This window comes from Phasianus colchicus, chromosome 34, assembly GCF_987193195.1.
Source record: "Phasianus colchicus chromosome 34, bPhaCol1.hap1.1, whole genome shotgun sequence".
In the NCBI taxonomy this organism is placed as follows: domain Eukaryota; kingdom Metazoa; phylum Chordata; class Aves; order Galliformes; family Phasianidae; genus Phasianus; species Phasianus colchicus.
In genome coordinates this window covers 1973048-1993136 of record NC_143469.1, presented here as the reverse complement: position 1 = coordinate 1993136, position 20089 = coordinate 1973048, and the positions used below count along the sequence as shown (strand labels likewise).

General features: G+C 59.5%; 1 protein-coding gene across 2 annotated transcripts in view; it reads left to right on the top strand.

The window, feature by feature from the left end:
- The first annotated feature begins 1144 nt into the window (after window positions 1–1144).
- The window catches only part of RDH8 (retinol dehydrogenase 8), a 31057-nt gene continuing 12112 nt past the window's right edge, over window positions 1145–20089 (top strand). The window contains exons 1-4 of one of the 2 annotated variants that reach the window (XM_090128786.1): window positions 1145–1390; window positions 5462–5583; window positions 13143–13301; window positions 17838–18017. In XM_090128786.1, the coding sequence (XP_089984912.1) occupies window positions 5478–5583; window positions 13143–13301; window positions 17838–18017 (445 nt within the window). In that variant the 5' untranslated portion in view covers window positions 1145–1390; window positions 5462–5477. The remainder of the gene's footprint in view (window positions 1391–5461; window positions 5584–13142; window positions 13302–17837; window positions 18018–20089) is intronic. The other variant, XM_090128787.1, reaches the window with a different exon arrangement.

The following is a 20089-nucleotide window of genomic DNA, read 5'->3' as shown; positions in this document are numbered from 1 at the left end:
GGGTGGGCTATGGGGCGGCTATGGATGGTTATAGGGGGGCTATGGGGCGTTATGTTATGGGGTGTGCTATTGGGGGGATCTATGGGGGGGCTATAGGGGGGTCTATGGGGGGGCTATGGGTTCGGGGGGGTCCGAAGGGGGGTCGGGGGAGGCACTTCGGAGGGGTTCGGGGGTTCGGAGAGGTTCGGGAGTCGTCGGAGGAGTTCGGGAGGGGTTCGGATGGGTTCGGGGGGGTTCGGGGGGGTTCGGGGGGGGGATGGGGAGGGGCTCGGGGGGCGTCGGAAGGGTTCGGGGAGGGTCGGAAAGGTTCGGAGCGGTTCGGGTGGGGTTCGGGGGGGGGGTCGGAGAGGTTCGGAAGGGTTCGGGGAGGTTTGGAGGGGCGCTTCGGGAGGGTTCGGAGGGGTTTGGAGTTGGGTTTGGGGGTTCGGGAGTGTTCGGAGGGGTTCGGGTGGAGTTCGGAAGGATCGGGGGGCTTCGAGGGAGGGGTCGGAGAAGTTCGGGGGAGGTCGGAGGGGTTCGGGGTGGGTCGGAAAGGTTCGGAGCGGTTCGGGAGGGGTTCGGGTGGGGTCAGAGGGGTTCGGAACGGTTCGGGAGGGGTTCGGGGGGGGGGATCAGAAGGGTTCGGAGGGGTTCGGGTGGGATCGGAGGGGTTAGGGGAGGGTCGGAAGGGTTCGGGAGGGGTCGGAAAGGTTCGGAGCGGTTCGGGAGGGGCTTGGGAAGGGATGGGGAGGGGTTCAGGGAGGGTCGGAAAGGTTCGGGAGGGGTTCGGGGGGGTCGGAGGGGTTCGGGGTGGGTCGGAAAGGTTCGGCAGGGGTTCGGGTGGGAATGGGGAGGAGTTCGGGGTGGATTCGGAGAGGGTAGGAAAAGTTCGGAAGGGTTCGGGAGGGGTTCGGGAGGGGTCGGAAAGGTTCGGAGCGGTTCGGGAGGGGTTCGGGTAGGGATGGGGAGGGGTTCGGGGAGGGTCGGAAAGGTTCGGAAGGGTTCGGGGGGGATGGGAGGGGTTCGGGGGATGTCGGAAGGGTTCGGAGCGGTTCGGGAGGGGCTCGGGGGGTTGGTCGGAGGGGTTCGGGAAGGATCGGAAAGGTTCGGGAGGGTTCGGGGGGGGCTGGGGAGGGGCTCGGGTTGGGTCGGAGGGGTTCGGGTGGGGTCGGAAAGGTTCGGAGCGGTTCGGAGGGGCTCCGCGGGGTTCGGGGGAGTTCGGCAGGGACTTCGGGAGTTTTCGGAGCGGCTCGGAAGCGGTCGGGGGGATGCGCGGCGCGCCGCCTGTGGGGCGGGTTGTCTATGGGGCGGATTATGGGGCGGATTATGGGGCCCGTTAAGCCGCTCCACGCGGGCCGCGCTGATCCCCACGCGATCGCCGTGACCCAGAAAGTGAGCGGGGAGCGATCCGGTAACCAGAGCCTATCGAGATCCCTTAGAAATCCTATAGAAATCCTATAGAAACCCCATTGGGACCCCTTAGAGACCCCTTAGAGACCCCATAGAAATCCCATAGGTACCCCATAGAGATCTCATAGAGACCCAATAGGGACTGCATAGAGATCCTATAGAGACCCATAGAAAGATCCCATAGAGACCCATAGTGACCCCATAGAGACCCTATAGAGACCCATAGGGACCTCATAGAGACCCCATACAAACCCCATAGAGACCAATAGAGACCCATAGAGCCCTATAGAGACCCCATAGAGATCCATAGCGACCCCATAGGAACCCCATAGAGACCCCATATGGGACCCATAGAGATGCATAGAGATGCACAGGGACCCCCTAGTGATCCTATAGTGACCCCATAGAGACCCCATAGAGACCCATAGGGGCCCATAGGGACCCCATAGAGACCCATAGTGACCCCATAGAAACCCCATAGAGACCCCATAGAGACCCATAGGGACCCCATAGAGACCCCATAGAGACCCCATTGAGACCCATAGAGCCCTATAGAGACCCCATTGAGACCCATAGAGACCCCATAGTGACCCTATAGTGACCCCATAAAGACCTATAGAGATCCCATAGAGACCCCATATGGGACCCATAGGGACCTCATAGAGACCCCATACAAACCCCATAGAGACCAATAGAGACCCATAGAGCCCTATAGAGACCCCATAGAGACCCATAGCGACCCCATAGGAACCCCATAGAGACCCCATATGGGACCCATAGAGATGCATAGAGATGCACAGGGACCCCCTAGTGATCCTATAGTGACCCCATAGAGACCCCATAGAGACCCATAGGGGCCCATAGGGACCCCATAGAGACCCATAGTGACCCCATAGAAACCCCATAGAGACCGCATGGAGACCCATAGGGACCCCATAGAGACCCCATAGAGACCAATAGAGACCCATAGAGCCCTATAGAGACACCATTGAGACCCATAGCGACCCCATAGAAACCCCATAGAGACCCCATATGGGACCCATAGGGACCTCATAGAGACCCCATAGAAACCCCATAGAGACCAATAGAGACCCATAGAGCCCTATAGAGACCCCATAGAGACCCATAGGAACCCCATAGAGACCCCATATGGGACCTATAGGGACCCCATAGAGACCCTGTATGGAGCCCATAGAAACCCCATAGAGACCCATAGAGACCCCATGGGGACCCATAGAGATCTATAGAGTCCCATAGAGATGCATAGAGACCTCATAGTGATCCTATAGCAACCCCATAGAGACCTATAGAGATCCCATAGAGACCCAATATGGGACCCATAGGGACCCCATAGAGACCCTGTATGGACCCCATAGAAACCCCATAGAGACCCATAGGGACCCCATAGAGACTTATAGAGATCCCATAGGGACCCCATAGGGACCCTATAGAGACCCTATAGAGACGTATAGGGACACATAGGAACCCGTAGAGACCCATAGAGATCCATAGCTGCCCCATAACCAACCCCATAGCCCCATAACTGGCTCCATAACCAACCCCATAACTCACCTTTTCACCCCATAACCCCACATCCACCCCATAACTGACCCCACCATCCCATAACTGACCCCACCACCCCATAACTGACCCCACCACCCCATAACTCACCCCATGACCCCATAACCCCATAATCAACCCCATAACTGACTGCATCACTGCATAACTGACCCCACCACCCCATAACCGACCCCAACACCCTATAACTGACACCATCACCACATGACCAACCCCACCACCCCATAACCGACCCCACCACCCCATAACTGACCCCACCACCCCATAACTGACCCCACCACCCCATAACCAACCCCACCACCCTATAACTGACCCCATCACCACATGACCAAACCCACCACCCCATAACCGACCCCACCGCCCCATAACCGACCCCACCACCCCATAACCGACCCAATCACTCCATAACCGACCCCACCACCCCATAACTGACCCCACCACCCCATAACAGACCCCACCACCCCATAACCGACCCCACCACCCCATAACCGACCCAATCACTCCATAACCAACCCCACCACCCCATAACCGACCCCGTCACCCCATAACTGACCCCGTCACCCCATAACCGACCCCACCACCCCATAACCGACCCAATCACTCCATAACCAACCCCACCACCCCATAACCCCATAATCAACCCCATAACTGACCCCATCACCCCATAACTGACCCCACCACCCCATAACCGACCCCACCACCCCATAACCGACCCCGTCACCCCATAACTGACCCCGTCACCCCATAACCGACCCCACCGCCCCATAACTGACCCCACAGCCACCCCATAACCGACCCCACCACCCCATAACTGACCCCACCGCCCCATAACTGACCCCACCACTCCATAACCAACCCAATCACTCCATAACCGACCCCACCACCCCATAACCGACCCCACCACCCCATAACCGACCCCGTCACCCCATAACTGACCCCGTCACCCCATAACCGACCCCACCACCCCATAACTGACCCCATCACCCCATAACCGACCCCACCACCCCATAACCGACCCCACCGCCCCATAACTGACCCCACAGCCACCCCATAACCGACCCCACCACCCCATAACTGACCCCACCACTCCATAACCAACCCAATCACTCCATAACCGACCCCACCACCCCATAACCGACCCCACCACCCCATAACCGACCCCGTCACCCCATAACTGACCCCGTCACCCCATAACTGACCCCGTCACCCCATAACCGACCCCACCACCCCATAACTGACCCCGTCACCCCATAACCAACCCAGTCACTCCATAACCGACCCCACCACCCCATAACCAACCCAATCACTCCATAACCGACCCCACCACCCCATAACTGACCCCACCACCCCATAACTGACCCCGTCACCCCATAACCGACCCCACCACCCCATAACCGACCCAATCACTCCATAACCAACCCCACCACCCCATAACCGACCCCACCGCCCCATAACTGACCCCACCACCCCATAACCGACCCCACCGCCCCATAACTGACCCCATCACCCCATAACCGACCCCACCACCCCATAACCGACCCCACCGCCCCATAACTGACCCCACCACCCCATAACCGACCCCACCACCCCATAACCAACCCAATCACTCCATAACCGACCCCACCACCCCATAACCGACCCCACCACCCCATAACTGACCCCACCACCCCATAACCGACCCAATCACTCCATAACCAACCCCACCACCCCATAACTGACCCCACCACTCCATAACCGACCCAATCACTCCATAACCAACCCCACCACCCCATAACCGACCCCACCGCCCCATAACCGACCCCACCACCCCATAACCGAACCCACCGCCCCATAACTGACCCCATCACCCCATAACTGACCCCACCACCCCATAACTGACCCCACCACTCCATAACCGACCCCACCGCCCCATAACCAACCCCACCACCCCATAACCGACCCCACCACCCCATAACCGACCCAATCACTCCATAACCGACCCCACCACCCCATAACCGACCCCACCACCCCATAACCGACCCAATCACTCCATAACCAACCCCACCACCCCATAACCGACCCCACCGCCCCATAACCGACCCCACCACCCCATAACCGACCCCGCCACCCCATAACCGACCCTGCCACTCCATAACCGACCCCACCGCCCCATAACCAACCCCACCACCCCATAACCGACCCCACCACCCCATAACCGACCCAATCACTCCATAACCGACCCCACCACCCCATAACCGACCCCACCACCCCATAACCGACCCAATCACTCCATAACCAACCCCACCACCCCATAACCGACCCCACCGCCCCATAACCAACCCCACCACCCCATAACCGACCCCGCCACCCCATAACCGACCCCGCCACTCCATAACCGACCCCACCACCCCATAACCGACCCCACCACCCCATAACCGACCCCACCACCCCATAACCGACCCCACCGCCCCATAACTGACCCCATCACCCCATAACCGACCCCACCCCCCCACAGCCACCCCATAGCGGTGATGGCGGCCCCGACGCAGCGCACGGTTCTGATCACCGGGACTTCCTCCGGCATCGGGTTGGCAACGGCTGCAAGGCTGGCACTGGACCCACAGCGCCGCTATATGGGTGAGGAGGGACCCCAGTAGGGGACCCCAATGGGACACCCCAATAGGACCCCAATAGGACCCCAAAAGGAGGCCCTAATAGGAAACCCATAGAGGACCCCAATACAACCCCAATAGGAAACCTCAATGGGAAACCCGTAGAGGACCCCAATGGAACCCCAATCAAACCCCAAAAGGACCCCAATGGGAGACCCCAAAAGGAGGCTCCAATAGGAAACCCATAGAGGACCCCAATGGAACCCCAATCAAACCCCAAAAGGACCCCAATGGGAGACCCCAATGGGACCCCAATGGAGACCCCAAAAGGAGGCCCCAATAGGAAACCCATAGAGGACCCCAATAGAACCCGAATAGGAGACCCCAATAGGAAACCTCAATGGGAAACCCATAGAGGACCCCAATGGAACCCGAGTCACACCCCAAAAGGACCCCAATGGGAGACCCCAATGGGACCCCAATGGAGACCCCAAAAGGAGGCCCCAATAGGAAACCCATAGAGAACCCCAATAGAACCCGAATAGGAGACCCCAATAGGAAACCTCAATGGGAATCCCATAGAGGACCCCCATGGAACCGCAGTCAAACCCCAAAAGGACCCCAATGGGAGACCCCAATGGGAGACCCCAATGGGACCCTAATAGGACCCCAAAAGGAGGCCCTAATAGGAAACCTGTAAAGTATCCCAATAGAACCCAAGTCAAACCCCAAAAGGACCCCAATGGGACCCCAATAGAACCCCAATAGGAGACCCCAATAGGAAACCTCAATGGGAAACCCATAGGCAACCCCAATGGAACCTGAGTCAAACCCCAAAAGGACCCCAATGGGAGACCCCAATAGGACCCCAAAAGGAGGGCCTAATAGGAAACCCATAGAGGACCCCAATAGAACCCCAATAGGAAACCTCAATGGGAAACCCATAGAGGACCCCAATGGAACGCCAGTCAAACCCCAAAAGGACCCCAATGAAGGACCCCAATGGAACCCCAATAGGACCCCAAATGAGGCCCTAATAGGAAACCCATAGAGGACCGCAATAGAACCCCAATGGGAGACCCCAATAGGAAACCTCAATGGGAAACCCATAGAGGACCCCAATGGAACCCCAGTCAAAACCCAAAAGGACCCCAATGGGACCTCAATAGGACCCCAAAAGGAGGCCCTAATAGGAAACCCATAGAGGACCCCAATAGAACCCCAATGGGAGACCCCAAAAGGAAACCCCAATGGGAATCCCATAGAGGACCCCAATGGGACCCCAATAGGAGACCCCAAAGAGCTCTGTGTGCCCCTATGGACCGATGCGTCCCTATATGTCCCAATATGTCCCTATGGGCTCTATATGTGCCCGTACATCCCCATAGACCCCTATACGTCCCCATACACCCCCATCCGTCCCCATACATCCCCTATACGTCCCCATACACCCCCATAAATCCCCATACATCCCCATACACCCCTATACGTCCCTATACACCCCCATACGTCCCCATACATCCCCATACCCCCCCATACGTCCCCATACACCCCCATCCGTCCCCATACACCCCTATACATCCCCATACACCCCCATACGTCCCCATACCCCCCCATATGTCCCCATACATCCCTATATGTCCCCATACGTCCCCATACACCCCCATACATCCCCATACACCCCCTATACACCCCCATACATCCCCTATAGGTCCCCATACACCCCCTAAACGCCCCCATACATCCCCTATACACCCCCATACACCCCTATACACCCCTATACACCCCCATACACCCCCACACACCCCCATACATCCCTATATGTCCTTATATGTCCCTATGGGATCTAGGTGTGCCTATACATCCCCATACGTCCCCATACACCCCTACACGTTCCCATGCACACCTATACGTCCCCATATACCCCTATACGTCCCTATACCCCCCCATACGTCCCCATACATCCCCATACACCCCCATACATCCCCACACGTCCCCATACATCCCTATACGTCCCCATACACCCACTACACGCCCCCATACATCCCCTATACACGCCCATACACCCCCATACGTCCCCATACACCCCTATACACCCCCATACATCCCCATACACCCCCATACAGCCCCATACGTCCCCTTACACCCCCATACATCCCCATACCCCCCCATACGTCCCCATACACCCCTATACATCCCCATACACCCCTATACGTCCCCATACACCCCCATACATCCCCATACGTCCCCTATACGTCCCCATACACCCCCATACATCCCCATACACCCCTATACGTCCCCATACACCCCCATACGTCCCCATACACCCCTATACGTCCCCATACGTCCCCATACCCCCCATACGTCCCCATACACCCCTATACGTCCCCATACACCCCCATACGTCCCCATACACCCCTATACACCCCCATACACCCCTATACGTCCCCTATACATCCCCATACACCCCCATACATCCCCATACATCCCTATACATCCCCATACACCCCTACACGCCCCCATACACCCCCATACGTCCCCATACACCCCTATATGTCCCCATACACCCCTATACCCCCCCATACACCCCCATACACCCCCATACGTCCCCATACCCCCCATACGTCCCCATACACCCCCATACGTCCCCATACACCCCTATACGTCCCCATACACCCCATACGTCCCCATACACCCCCATACGTCCCCATACCCCCCCATACATCCCCATACACCCCCATACGTCCCCATACACCCCTATACATCCCCAAACACCCCATACCCCCCCATACACCCCCATACACCCCCATACATCCCATACCCCCCCATACCCCCCCATACGTCCCCATACACCCCCATACGTCCCCATACACCCCCATACACCCCTATACACCCCCATACACCCCCACACACCCCCATACATCCCTATATGTCCTTATATGTCCCTATGGGATCTAGGTGTGCCTATACATCCCCATACGTCCCCATACACCCCTATACCCCCCCATACCCCCCCATACACCCCCATACCCCCCCATACGTCCCCATACACCCCCATACACACCCATACCCCCCCATACGTCCCCATACACCCCCATACGTCCCCATACGTCCCCATACCCCCCCATACGTCCCCATACACCCCTATACGTCCCCATACACCCCATACGTCCCCATACACCCCTATACGTCCCCATACACCCCTATACATCCCCAAACACCCCATACCCCCCCATACACCCCCATACACCCCCATACATCCCATACCCCCCCATACCCCCCCATACGTCCCCATACACCCCCATACGTCCCCATACACCCCCATACACCCCTATACACCCCCATACACCCCCACACACCCCCATACATCCCTATATGTCCTTATATGTCCCTATGGGATCTAGGTGTGCCTATACATCCCCATACGTCCCCATACACCCCTATACCCCCCCATACCCCCCCATACACCCCCATACCCCCCCATACGTCCCCATACACCCCCATACACACCCATACCCCCCCATACGTCCCCATACACCCCCATACGTCCCCATACGTCCCCATACCCCCCCATACGTCCCCATACACCCCTATACGTCCCCATACACCCCATACGTCCCCATACACCCCTATACGTCCCCATACACCCCTATACATCCCCAAACACCCCATACCCCCCCATACACCCCCATACACCCCCATACATCCCATACCCCCCCATACCCCCCCATACGTCCCCATACACCCCCATACGTCCCCATACACCCCCATACACCCCTATACACCCCCATACACCCCCACACACCCCCATACATCCCTATATGTCCTTATATGTCCCTATGGGATCTAGGTGTGCCTATACATCCCCATACGTCCCCATACACCCCTATACCCCCCCATACCCCCCCATACACCCCCATACCCCCCCATACGTCCCCATACACCCCCATACACACCCATACCCCCCCATACGTCCCCATACACCCCCATACGTCCCCATACGTCCCCATACATCCCCATACACCCCTATACATCCCCATACACCCCTATACGTCCCCATACACCCCCATACACCCCCTATACACCCCTATACGTCCCCATACGTCCCCATACACCGCTATACGTCCCCATACATCCCTATACGTCCCCATACGTCCCCATACACCCCTATACGTTCCCATACACCCCTATACACCCCTATACATCCCCATACATCCCCATACATCCCCATACACCCCTACACATCCCCATACCCCCCCATACACCCCTATACCCCCCATACGTCCCCATACACCCCCATACATCCCCATACATCCCCTATACACCCCCATACACCCCCATACCCCCCCATACACCCCCATACACCCCCTATACACCCCCATACCCCCCTATACGTCCCCATACACCCCCATACACCCCCTATACACCCCTATACGTCCCCATACGTCCCCATACACCCCTATACCCCCCCATACCCCCCCATACGTCCCCATACGTCCCCATACACCCCCATACGTCCCCATACACCCCTATACACCCCCATACGCCCCCATACCCCCCATAAACCCCCATACACCCCCATACGTCCCCATACACCCCCATACACCCCCATACACCCCCATATATCTCCATACATCCCTATATGTCCTTATTTGTCCCTATGGAATCTATGTGTGCCTATACGTCCCCATACACCCCCATACCCCCCATACGTCCCCATACACCCCCATACGTCCCCATACCCCCCCATACCCCCCCATACACCCCTATAGGTCCCCATACCCCCCCATACACCCCTATACCCCCCCATACACCCCTATATGTCCCCATACCCCCCCATACGCCCCATACCCCCCCATACACCCCTATACACCCCATACACCCCATACACCCCTATACACCCCATACACCCCATACCCCCCATACCCCCCCATACCCCCCCATACACCCCATACACCCCATACACCCCCATACTCCCCATACGTCCCCATACACCCCTATACATCCCCATACATCCCCTATACGTCCCCATACACCCCCATACACCCCTATACGTCCCCATACACCCCTATACGTCCCCATACCCCCCCATACCCCCCCATACACCCCATACACCCCATACACCCCCATACCCCCCCATACACCCCATACACCCCCATACATCCCCTATACACCCCATACACCCCCATACACCCCCATACACCCCATACCCCCCCATACACCCCATACGTCCCCATACACCCCCATACTTCCCCATACGTCCACATACGTCCACATACACCCCTATATGTTCCCATACATCCCTATATGTCCCCGTACGTCCCCATACACCCCCATACATCCCCATACGTCCCCATACATCCCCATCCCCCCCCATACCCCCCCATACACCCCTATACCCCCCCATACCCCCATACCCCCCCATACACCCCCATACACCCCCATACCCCCCCATACACCCCTATATGTCCCCATACCCCCCCATACACCCCATACACCCCATACACCCCATACCCCCCCATACACCCCCATACACCCCCATACATCCCCATACACCCCATACACCCCCATACACCCCCATACACCCCCCTTCCACCCCCATACCCCCCCATACCCTCCCATACCCCCATACCCCCCATCCCCCCCCATACACCCCATACCCCCCCATACCCCCATACCCCCCCATACACCCCTATACACCCCTATACCCCCCCATACCCCCATACCCCCCCATACACCCCATACACCCCCATACAGCCCTATACGTCCCCATACCCCCCCATACGTCCCCATACACCCCCATACCCCCCCTTACACCCCCATACGTCCCCATACGTCCCCATACGTCCCCATACACCCCATACACCCCCATACCCCCCCATACACCCCATACGTCCCCATACGTCCCCATACGTCCCCATACACCCCCATACACCCCATACACCCCATACACCCCATACCCCCCATACACCCCATACACCCCATACACCCCATACCCCCCCATACCCCCCCATACACCCCATACACCCCATACACCCCATACACCCCCATACACCCCATACACCCCATACACCCCATACACCCCCATACCCCCCCATACACCCCCATACCCCCCCATACACCCCATACACCCCCATACCCCCCCATACACCCCATACCCCCCCATACACCCCCATACACCCCCATACCCCCCCATACCCCCCCATACACCCCCATACACCCCATACACCCCCATACCCCCCCATACCCCCCATCCCCCCCATACACCCCATACCCCCCCATACCCCCCCATACACCCCCATACACCCCATACACCCCATACCCCCCTGTACACCCCATACACCCCATACACCCCATACACCCCCATACCCCCCCATACCCCCCCATACACCCACATACACCCCATACACCCCCATACACCCCATACCCCCCCATACACCCCCATACACCCCATACACCCCATACACCCCATACACCCCCATACCCCCATACCCCCCCATACACCCCTATAGGTCCCCATACCCCCCCATACACCCCTATACGTCCCCATACCCCCCCATACACCCCATACCCCCCCATACACCCCCATACAGCCCTATACGTCCCCATACCCCCCCATACGCCCCCATACACCCCCATACACCCCTATAGGTCCCCATACCCCCCTATACACCCCCATACCCCCTATACACCCCTATAGGTCCCCATACCCCCCTATACACCCCCATACCCCCCATACACCCCTATAGGTCCTCATACCCCCCTATACACCCCCATACCCCCCATACACCCCTATAGGTCCCCATACCCCCCTATACACCCCCATACACCCCCATACCCCCCATACACCCCTATACACCCCCATACCCCCCATACACCCCATACCCCCCCATACACCCCATACACCCCATACCCCCCCATACCCCCCCATACACCCCATACCCCCCATACACCCCATCCCCCCCCATACCCCCCCATACACCCCATACACCCCTATACACCCCCATACCTCCCCATACGTCCCCATACCCCCCCATACGTCCCCATACATCCCCCATACCCCCCCATACACCCCCATACACCCCATACCCCCCCATACCCCCCCATACCCCCATACACCCCATACACCCCCATATGTCCCCATACCCCCCCATACACCCCCATACCCCCCCATACCCCCCATACCCCCCCATACACCCCATACACCCCATACACCCCCATACACCCCCATACCCCCCCATACCCCCCATACCCCCCCATACACCCCATACACCCCATACACCCCCATACACCCCCATACCCCCCCATACCCCCCCATACCCCCATACCCCCCATCCCCCCCCATACCCCCATACACCCCCATACACCCCATACACCCCTATATGTCCCCATACACCCCATACACCCCATACACCCCATACCCCCTATACCCCCCCATACCCCCCATACCCCCCCATACACCCCATACCCCCCATACACCCCATACCCCCCCATACACCCCATACCCCCCCATACCCCCCCATACACCCCATCCCCCCCCATACCCCCTACACGCCCCCACGCGGCGCTGGGCGCTGCCGGCAGTGATCGCCACCATGCGGGACCCCGGGCGCAGCGCAGCGCTGGAAGCCGCCGCCGGGTCGGCGCTCGGCCGGACGCTGACGGTGGAGCGGCTGGACGTGAACTGCGAGCGCTCCGTGCGGGAATGCATGGCGCTGCACGGCCACCGCCTCGACGTGCTGGGTGCGGGGCGGGGCGGGGGTTAGATGGGGGGTTATGGGGGGGGTTAGATGGGGGGTTATGGGGGGGGGTTTATGGGGGGGTTATGGGGGGGGTTATATGGGGAGGGGGATGGGGGTTATATGGGGGGGTATATGGGGGGGGGTTATAGGGGCGGGGGGGGATGGGGGGTTAGATGGGGGGGTTATATGGGGGGGGGATGGGGGGGTTATATGGGGGGGTTGTATGGGGGGGTTAGATGGGGGGGTATATAGGGGGGGTATATGGGGGGGGTTATATGGGGGGGTTATATGGGGGGGGGATGGGGGGGTATATGGGGGGGTATATGGGGGGGGGTTAGATGGGGGGGTTGTATGGGGGGGGTTATATGGGGGCGGGGGGGGTATGGGAGGTTATATGGGGTTATGGGGGGTATATGGGGGGGTTATATGGGGGGGGGATGGGGGTTATATGGGGGGGTTTAGATGGGGGGGTTGTATGGAGGGGGTTATTTGGGGGGGGGTTAGATGGGGGGGGGTATGGGGGTTATATGGGGGGGTTGTATGGGGGGGGGTTATAGGGGCGGGGGGGGATGGGGGGTTATATGGGGGGGTTATATGGGGGGGTTGTATGGGGGGGGTTATCTGGGGGGGTTATATGGGGGGGTTGTATGGGGGGGGTTATATGGGGGGGGTTATATGGGGGGGGTATATGGGGGGGGTTGTATGGGGGGGTTGTATGGGGGGGTTGTATGGGGGGGGATATGGGGGGGGGTTATGGGGGGGGGCATGGGGGGGGGTTATATGGGGAGGGGGATGGGGGGGTATATGGGGGGGTGGTTATAGGGGCGGGGGGGATGGGGGGTTATATGGGGGGGTTATATGGGGGGGGGTTATTTGGGGGGGGGTATGGGGGTTATATGGGGGGGGTTATATGGGGGGGTTATATGGGGGGTTATATGGGGGGGGGTTATATGGCGGGGGGGTTATGGGGGGGGGATGGGGGTTATATGGGGGGGGGTTATATGGGGGGGGGATGGGGGGGGTATATGGGGGGGTTATATGGGGGGGGTTATATGGGGGGGTTGTATGGGGGGGGGATGGGGGGGTTATGGGGGGTTTATAGGGGTGGGGATGGGGGGGTTATGGGGGGGTATTTGGGGGGGGGTTATATGGGGGGGGGTTATATGGGGGGGTTGTATGGGGGGGGGTTATATGGGGGGGTTATATGGGGGGGGTATGGGGGTTTATATGGGGGGGTTGTATGGGGGGGGGTATGGGGGTTTATATGGGGGGGTTGTATGGGGGGGGGTTATATGGGGGGGGAGATGGGGGGGGTATATAGGGGGGGTATATGGGGGGGGTATGGGGGTTATATGGCGGGGGTTATATGGGGGGGGTTATATGGGGGGGTTATATGGGGGGGAATATGGGGGGAGGTTATATGGGGGGGGTATATGGAGGGTATATGGGGGGGGTTATATGGGGGAGGGGGATGGGGGGGTTATGGGGGGGGTTATATGGGGGGGTATGTGGAGGGGTTTATATGGGGGGAGGTTATATGGGGGGGGTATATGGGGGGTTATATGGGGGGGTTATGGGGGCGGGGGGGTATGGGGGGTTATATGCGGGGGTTATATGGGGGGGGTTATATGGGGGGAGGTTATATGGCGGGGGGGTTATATGGGGGGGTTATATGCAGGGGTATATGGGGGGGGTTATATGGGGGGAGGATGGGGGGTTATATGGGGGGGGTATATGGGGGGTTATAGGGGGGGTTGTTTGGGGGGGTTAGAGGGGGGGGGTTATATGGGGGGGTATATGGGGAGGGGTTAGATGAGGGGTTAGATGGGGGGAGGTTATATGGGGGGGTATAAGGGGGGGGGATTGGGGGGGTTTTTGGGGGGGTTATATGGGGGGGTATGGAGGGGGTTAGATGGGGGGGGTATATGGAGGGGGTTATATGGGGGGGGGTTATATGGGGGGGTTGTATGGGGGGGGGGTTATATGGGGAGGGGGATGGGGGGGTATATGGGGGGGGGTATATGGGGGGGGTTATGGGTGGGGGGGGGATGGGGGGGTATATGGGGGGGTTGTATGGGGGGGTTGTATGGGGGGGGTTATATTGGGGGGGGATATGGGGGGTTAGATTGGGGGGGGGATGGGGAGGGTTAGATGGGGGGGGTTATTTGGGGGGGGGGTATGGGGGTTATATGGGGGGGGGTTATGGGGGGGGGTTATATGGGGGTGTTATATGGGGGGGTTGTATGGGGGGGGGATGGGGGTGTTATGTGGGGATTATAGGGGTGGGGATGGGGGGGTTATGGGGGGGTCATATGGGTGGGGTAATGGGGGGGGTTATATGGGGGGACGTTATATGGGGGGGTCATATGGGGGGGGTTATGGGGGGGGTTATGGGGGAGGTTATATGGGGGGGTATATGGGGGGGGTTAGATGGGGGGGTTAGATGGGGGGGTTATGGGGGGGGTTAGATGGGGGGGTATATGGGGGGTGTATATGGGGGGGTTATAGGGGGGGTTGTATGGGGGGGTATGGGGAGGTTATATGGGGGGGTTATATGGAGGGGGCTATATGGGGGGAGGTTATATGGGGGGGGTTATATGGGGGGGTTATACGGGGGGTTATATGGGGGAGGTTTATGGGGGGGTTAGATGGGGGGGCTTATATGGGGGGGTATATGGGGGGGGTCATATGGGGGGGGTATATGGGGGAGTTATAGGGGGGGTTGTATGGGGGGGGTGGGGGGGTTATTGGGGGGGTTATATGGGGGGAGGTTTTTTGGGGGGTATGGGGGGGTATGGAGTATGGGGGGGGTTGGGGGGGTGATAGGGGGAGATGGGGGGGTTATGGAAGATGGGAGGGGTGGGGGGGTTATGGAGGGGGATGGGGGGGTTGGGGGGGTTATGGAGTATGGGGGGGGATGGGGGGTTATGGGGGGGAGTTAGGGGGGTATGGGGGGGTTGGGGATGGGGGTGGGGGCATGGGGGGGTCTTTGGGGTCTGGGGGAGTTAGGGGGTGGGGATGGGGGGGTCATGGGGGGGTCATGGGGGGGTTATGGAGGATGGGGGGCGGATGGGGGGGGTTATGAGGGGTATGGGGGGGTGGGGGAGTTATGGGGGGCTTAAGGGGGACTTATGGGGGGGTTATGGGATGGGGATGGGGGTGTAAGGGGGGGTTGGGGGAGTTGGGGGGGTTATGGGGTGGGGATGGGGGGGTATGGGGGTGTCATGAGGGGGTTATGGGGATGGGAAGGGGGGGGTATGGGGAGGGATGGGGGGGGATGGGGGGGTTAAGGGGGTCTTATGGGGGCGTTATGGGATGGGGATGGGGGGGGTGGGGGGGTTATGGGATGGTCCCTATGGTCCCTATGGTTCCCTATGGGTCCGTCTGGTTCCTATGGGTCCCTACGGGTTCTATGGGTCCCAATGGTTCCCTATGAGTCCCAATGGTTCCCTATGAGTCCCAATGGTCCCTGTGGGTCTCTATGGGTCTCTATGGGTCCCTACGGTTTCTATGAATCTCTATGGTCTGTATGGTTCCCTATGGGTCCCCATGGGTCCCTATGGGTCCCTATGATCTGTATGGTTCCCTATGGGTTTTATGGGTCCCTATTGTTCCCTACGGGTCCCTGTCGATCTCTATGGGTTCTATGGGTCCCTATGGTTCTCTATAGGTCCCTATGGATCCCTATGGGTCTCTATGGGTCCCTACGGGTTTCTATGGGTTCCGACAGGTCCCTATGGGTTCTTTGGGTCCCTATGGTTCCCAACGGGTCCTTATGGGTTCTCCGGGTCCCTATGGGTTTTATGGGTCCCTATGGTTCCCTATGGGTCCCTATGGGTCCCTATCGGTTCTGTGGGTCCCTATGGTTCCCTACGGGTCCCTGTGGGTTCTCTGGGTCCCTATAGGTCCCTATGGGTCCGTATGATTCCCTATGGGTCTCTATGGGTCCCCATGGGTTCTGTGGGTCCCTATGGGTTCTATGGGTCCCTATGGTTCCCTACGGGTCCTTATGGGTTCTGTGGGTCCCTATGGTTCCCTATGGTTCCCTATGGGTCCCTATGGGTTCCTATGGGTCTCTATGGGTCCCTATGGGTTCTCTGGGTCTCTATGGGTTCTGTGGGTCCCTATGTTTCCCTACGGGTCCCTATGGGTTCTATGGGTCCCTATGGTTCCCTATGGTTCCCTATGGGTCCCTATGGGTCTCTATGGGTCCCTATGGGTTCTCTGGGTCTCTATGGGTTCTGTGGGTCCCTATGGTTCCCTACGGGTCCCTATGGGTTCTATGGGTCCCTATGGTTCCCTACGGGTCCTTATGGGTTCCTATGGGTCTCTATGGGTCCCTATGGGTTCTCTGGGTCCCTATGGGTTCTCTGGGTCTCTATGGGTTCTATGGGTCCCTATGTTTCCCTACGGGTCCTTATGGGCTCTATGGGTCCCGATGGATTCTATGGTTCCCTATGGTTCCCTATGGGTCTCTATGGGTCCCCATGGGTTCTGTGGGTCCCCTGGGTGCCACGTGTGCTCCGTGCCCCATAAGTGAACAACGCGGGCGTCGGCATGGTGGGGCCGTTGGAGGGGACGGGGGAGGAGGAGCTGCGGCGGGTGCTGGACACCAACGTGCTGGGGGTGATGAGGGCCGTCAAGGCCGTGCTGCCACACATGAAGCGGCGCCGCAGCGGCCACATCGTCGTCATCAGCAGCGTGATGGGCCGGCACGGTGAGGGCAAAGGTCACGGGGTCAAAGGTCGCGGGGTCAGGGGGCGTTGGGGTGGGACCTTTGGGGTTGGGGGCATGGGGTTGGTGGGGGATCATGGGGGCACATCGTGGTCATCAACAGCGTGATGGGCCGGCATGGTGAGGGCAAAGGTCACGGGGTCACGAGGGTCAAAGGTCACAGGGTCAGGGGGCATGGGGTGGGGTGGGACCTTTGGGGTTGGGGGCATGGGGTTGGTGGGGGATCATGGGGGCACATCGTTGTCATCAGCACTGGGATGGGGAGACACAGTGAGGGACAAAGGTCACGGAGTCACGGGGGTCAAAGGTCGCGGGGTCACTGGGGTCAAAGGTCACAGGGTCAGGGGGCATGGGGTGGGGTGGGACCTTTGGGGTTGGGGGCATGGGGTCGGTGGGGGATCATGGGAGCACATAGCAGCAGCAGCAGCGTGATGGGCAGGCATGGTGAGGGCAAAGGTCACGGGGTCACAGGGGTCAAAGGTCACGGGGTCAGTGGTCATGGGGGTCCAAGGGGTGGGGGTTATGGGGTTGGAAGGAAAGGGGTTGGGGGTCACGTTGTGGTCATCAGCAGCGGGATGGGCAGGAACGGTGAGGGGCAAAGGGCATGGGGACACTGGGGTCAAAGGTCATGGGGTCAGGGGTCAAAGGTCATGGGCGTCCAAGGGTTGGGGGTCATGGGATTGGAAGGAAAGGGGTTGGGGGTCACGTCGGGGGCATCAGCAGCGTGATGGGCAGGAATGGCAAGGATCAGAGGTCATGGGGTCACGAGGTCAAAGGTCATGGGGTCACGAGGTCAAAGGTCACAGGGGTCTGAGGGTTGGGGGTCCCACTTATGGCTCCCACTTTGGAGTCATTGGGTTCCCACTTATGGGACCCACTTGGGGGTCACTGGGGTTCCCACTTTGGGGTCCCACTTATGGGTCCCACTTTGGGGTCCCAATTATGGATCTCACTTCTGGGTCCCACTTCTGGGTCCCACTTATGGGTCGCCCTTTTGGGGTCCCACTTACGGGTCGTCCTTTGGGGTCGCACTTATGGGTCCCACTTCTGGGTCCCACTTTGGAGTCATTGGGTTCCCACTTTGGGGTCCCACTTCTGGGTCGCCCTTTGGGGTCCCACTTATGGGTCCCACTTACGGGTCGCCCTTTTGGGGTCGCCCTTTGGGGTCCCACTTACGGGTTGCCCTTTTGGGGCCTCCCTTTGGGGTCCCACTTACGGGCCGCCCTTTTGGGGTCGCCCTTTTGGGGTCCCACTTACGGGCTGCCCTTTTGGGGTCTCCCTTTGGGGTCCCACTTACGGGCCGCCCTTTTGGGGTCGCCCTTTGGGGTCCCACTTACGGGTTGTCCTTTGGGGTCCCACTTACGGGCCGCCCTTTTGGGGTCACCCTTTGGGGTCCCACTTCTGGGCCGCCCTTTGGGGTCCCACTTACGGGTCGCCCTTTTGGGGTCTCCCTTTGGGGTCCCACTTACGGGCCGCCCTTTTGGGGTCCCACTTACGGGCCGCCCTTTTGGGGTCACCCTTTGGGGTCCCACTTCTGGGCCGCCCTTTGGGGTCCCACTTACGGGTCGCCCTTTTGGGGTCACCCTTTGGGGTCCCACTTCTGGGCCGCCCTTTGGGGTCCCACTTACGGGTTGTCCTTTGGGGTCCCACTTACGGGCCGCCCTTTTGGGGTCGCCCTTTGGGGTCCCACTTACGGGTTGCCCTTTTGGGGCCTCCCTTTGGGGTCCCACTTACGGTCCGCCCTTTTGGGGTCGCCCTTTGGGGTCCCACTTACGGGTTGTCCTTTGGGGTCCCACTTACGGGCCGCCCTTTTGGGGTCACCCTTTGGGGTCCCACTTACGGGTTGTCCTTTGGGGTCCCACTTACGGTCCGCCCTTTGGGGTCTCCCTTTGGGGTCCCACTTATGGGCCACCCTTTTGGGGCCTCCCTTTGGGGTCCCACTTACGGGTCGCCCTTTTGGGGTCGCCCTTTGGGGTCCCACTTACGGGTCGCCCTTTTGGGGTCCCACTTACGGGCCGCCCTTTGGGGTCGCACTTATGTGTCCCACTTACGGGC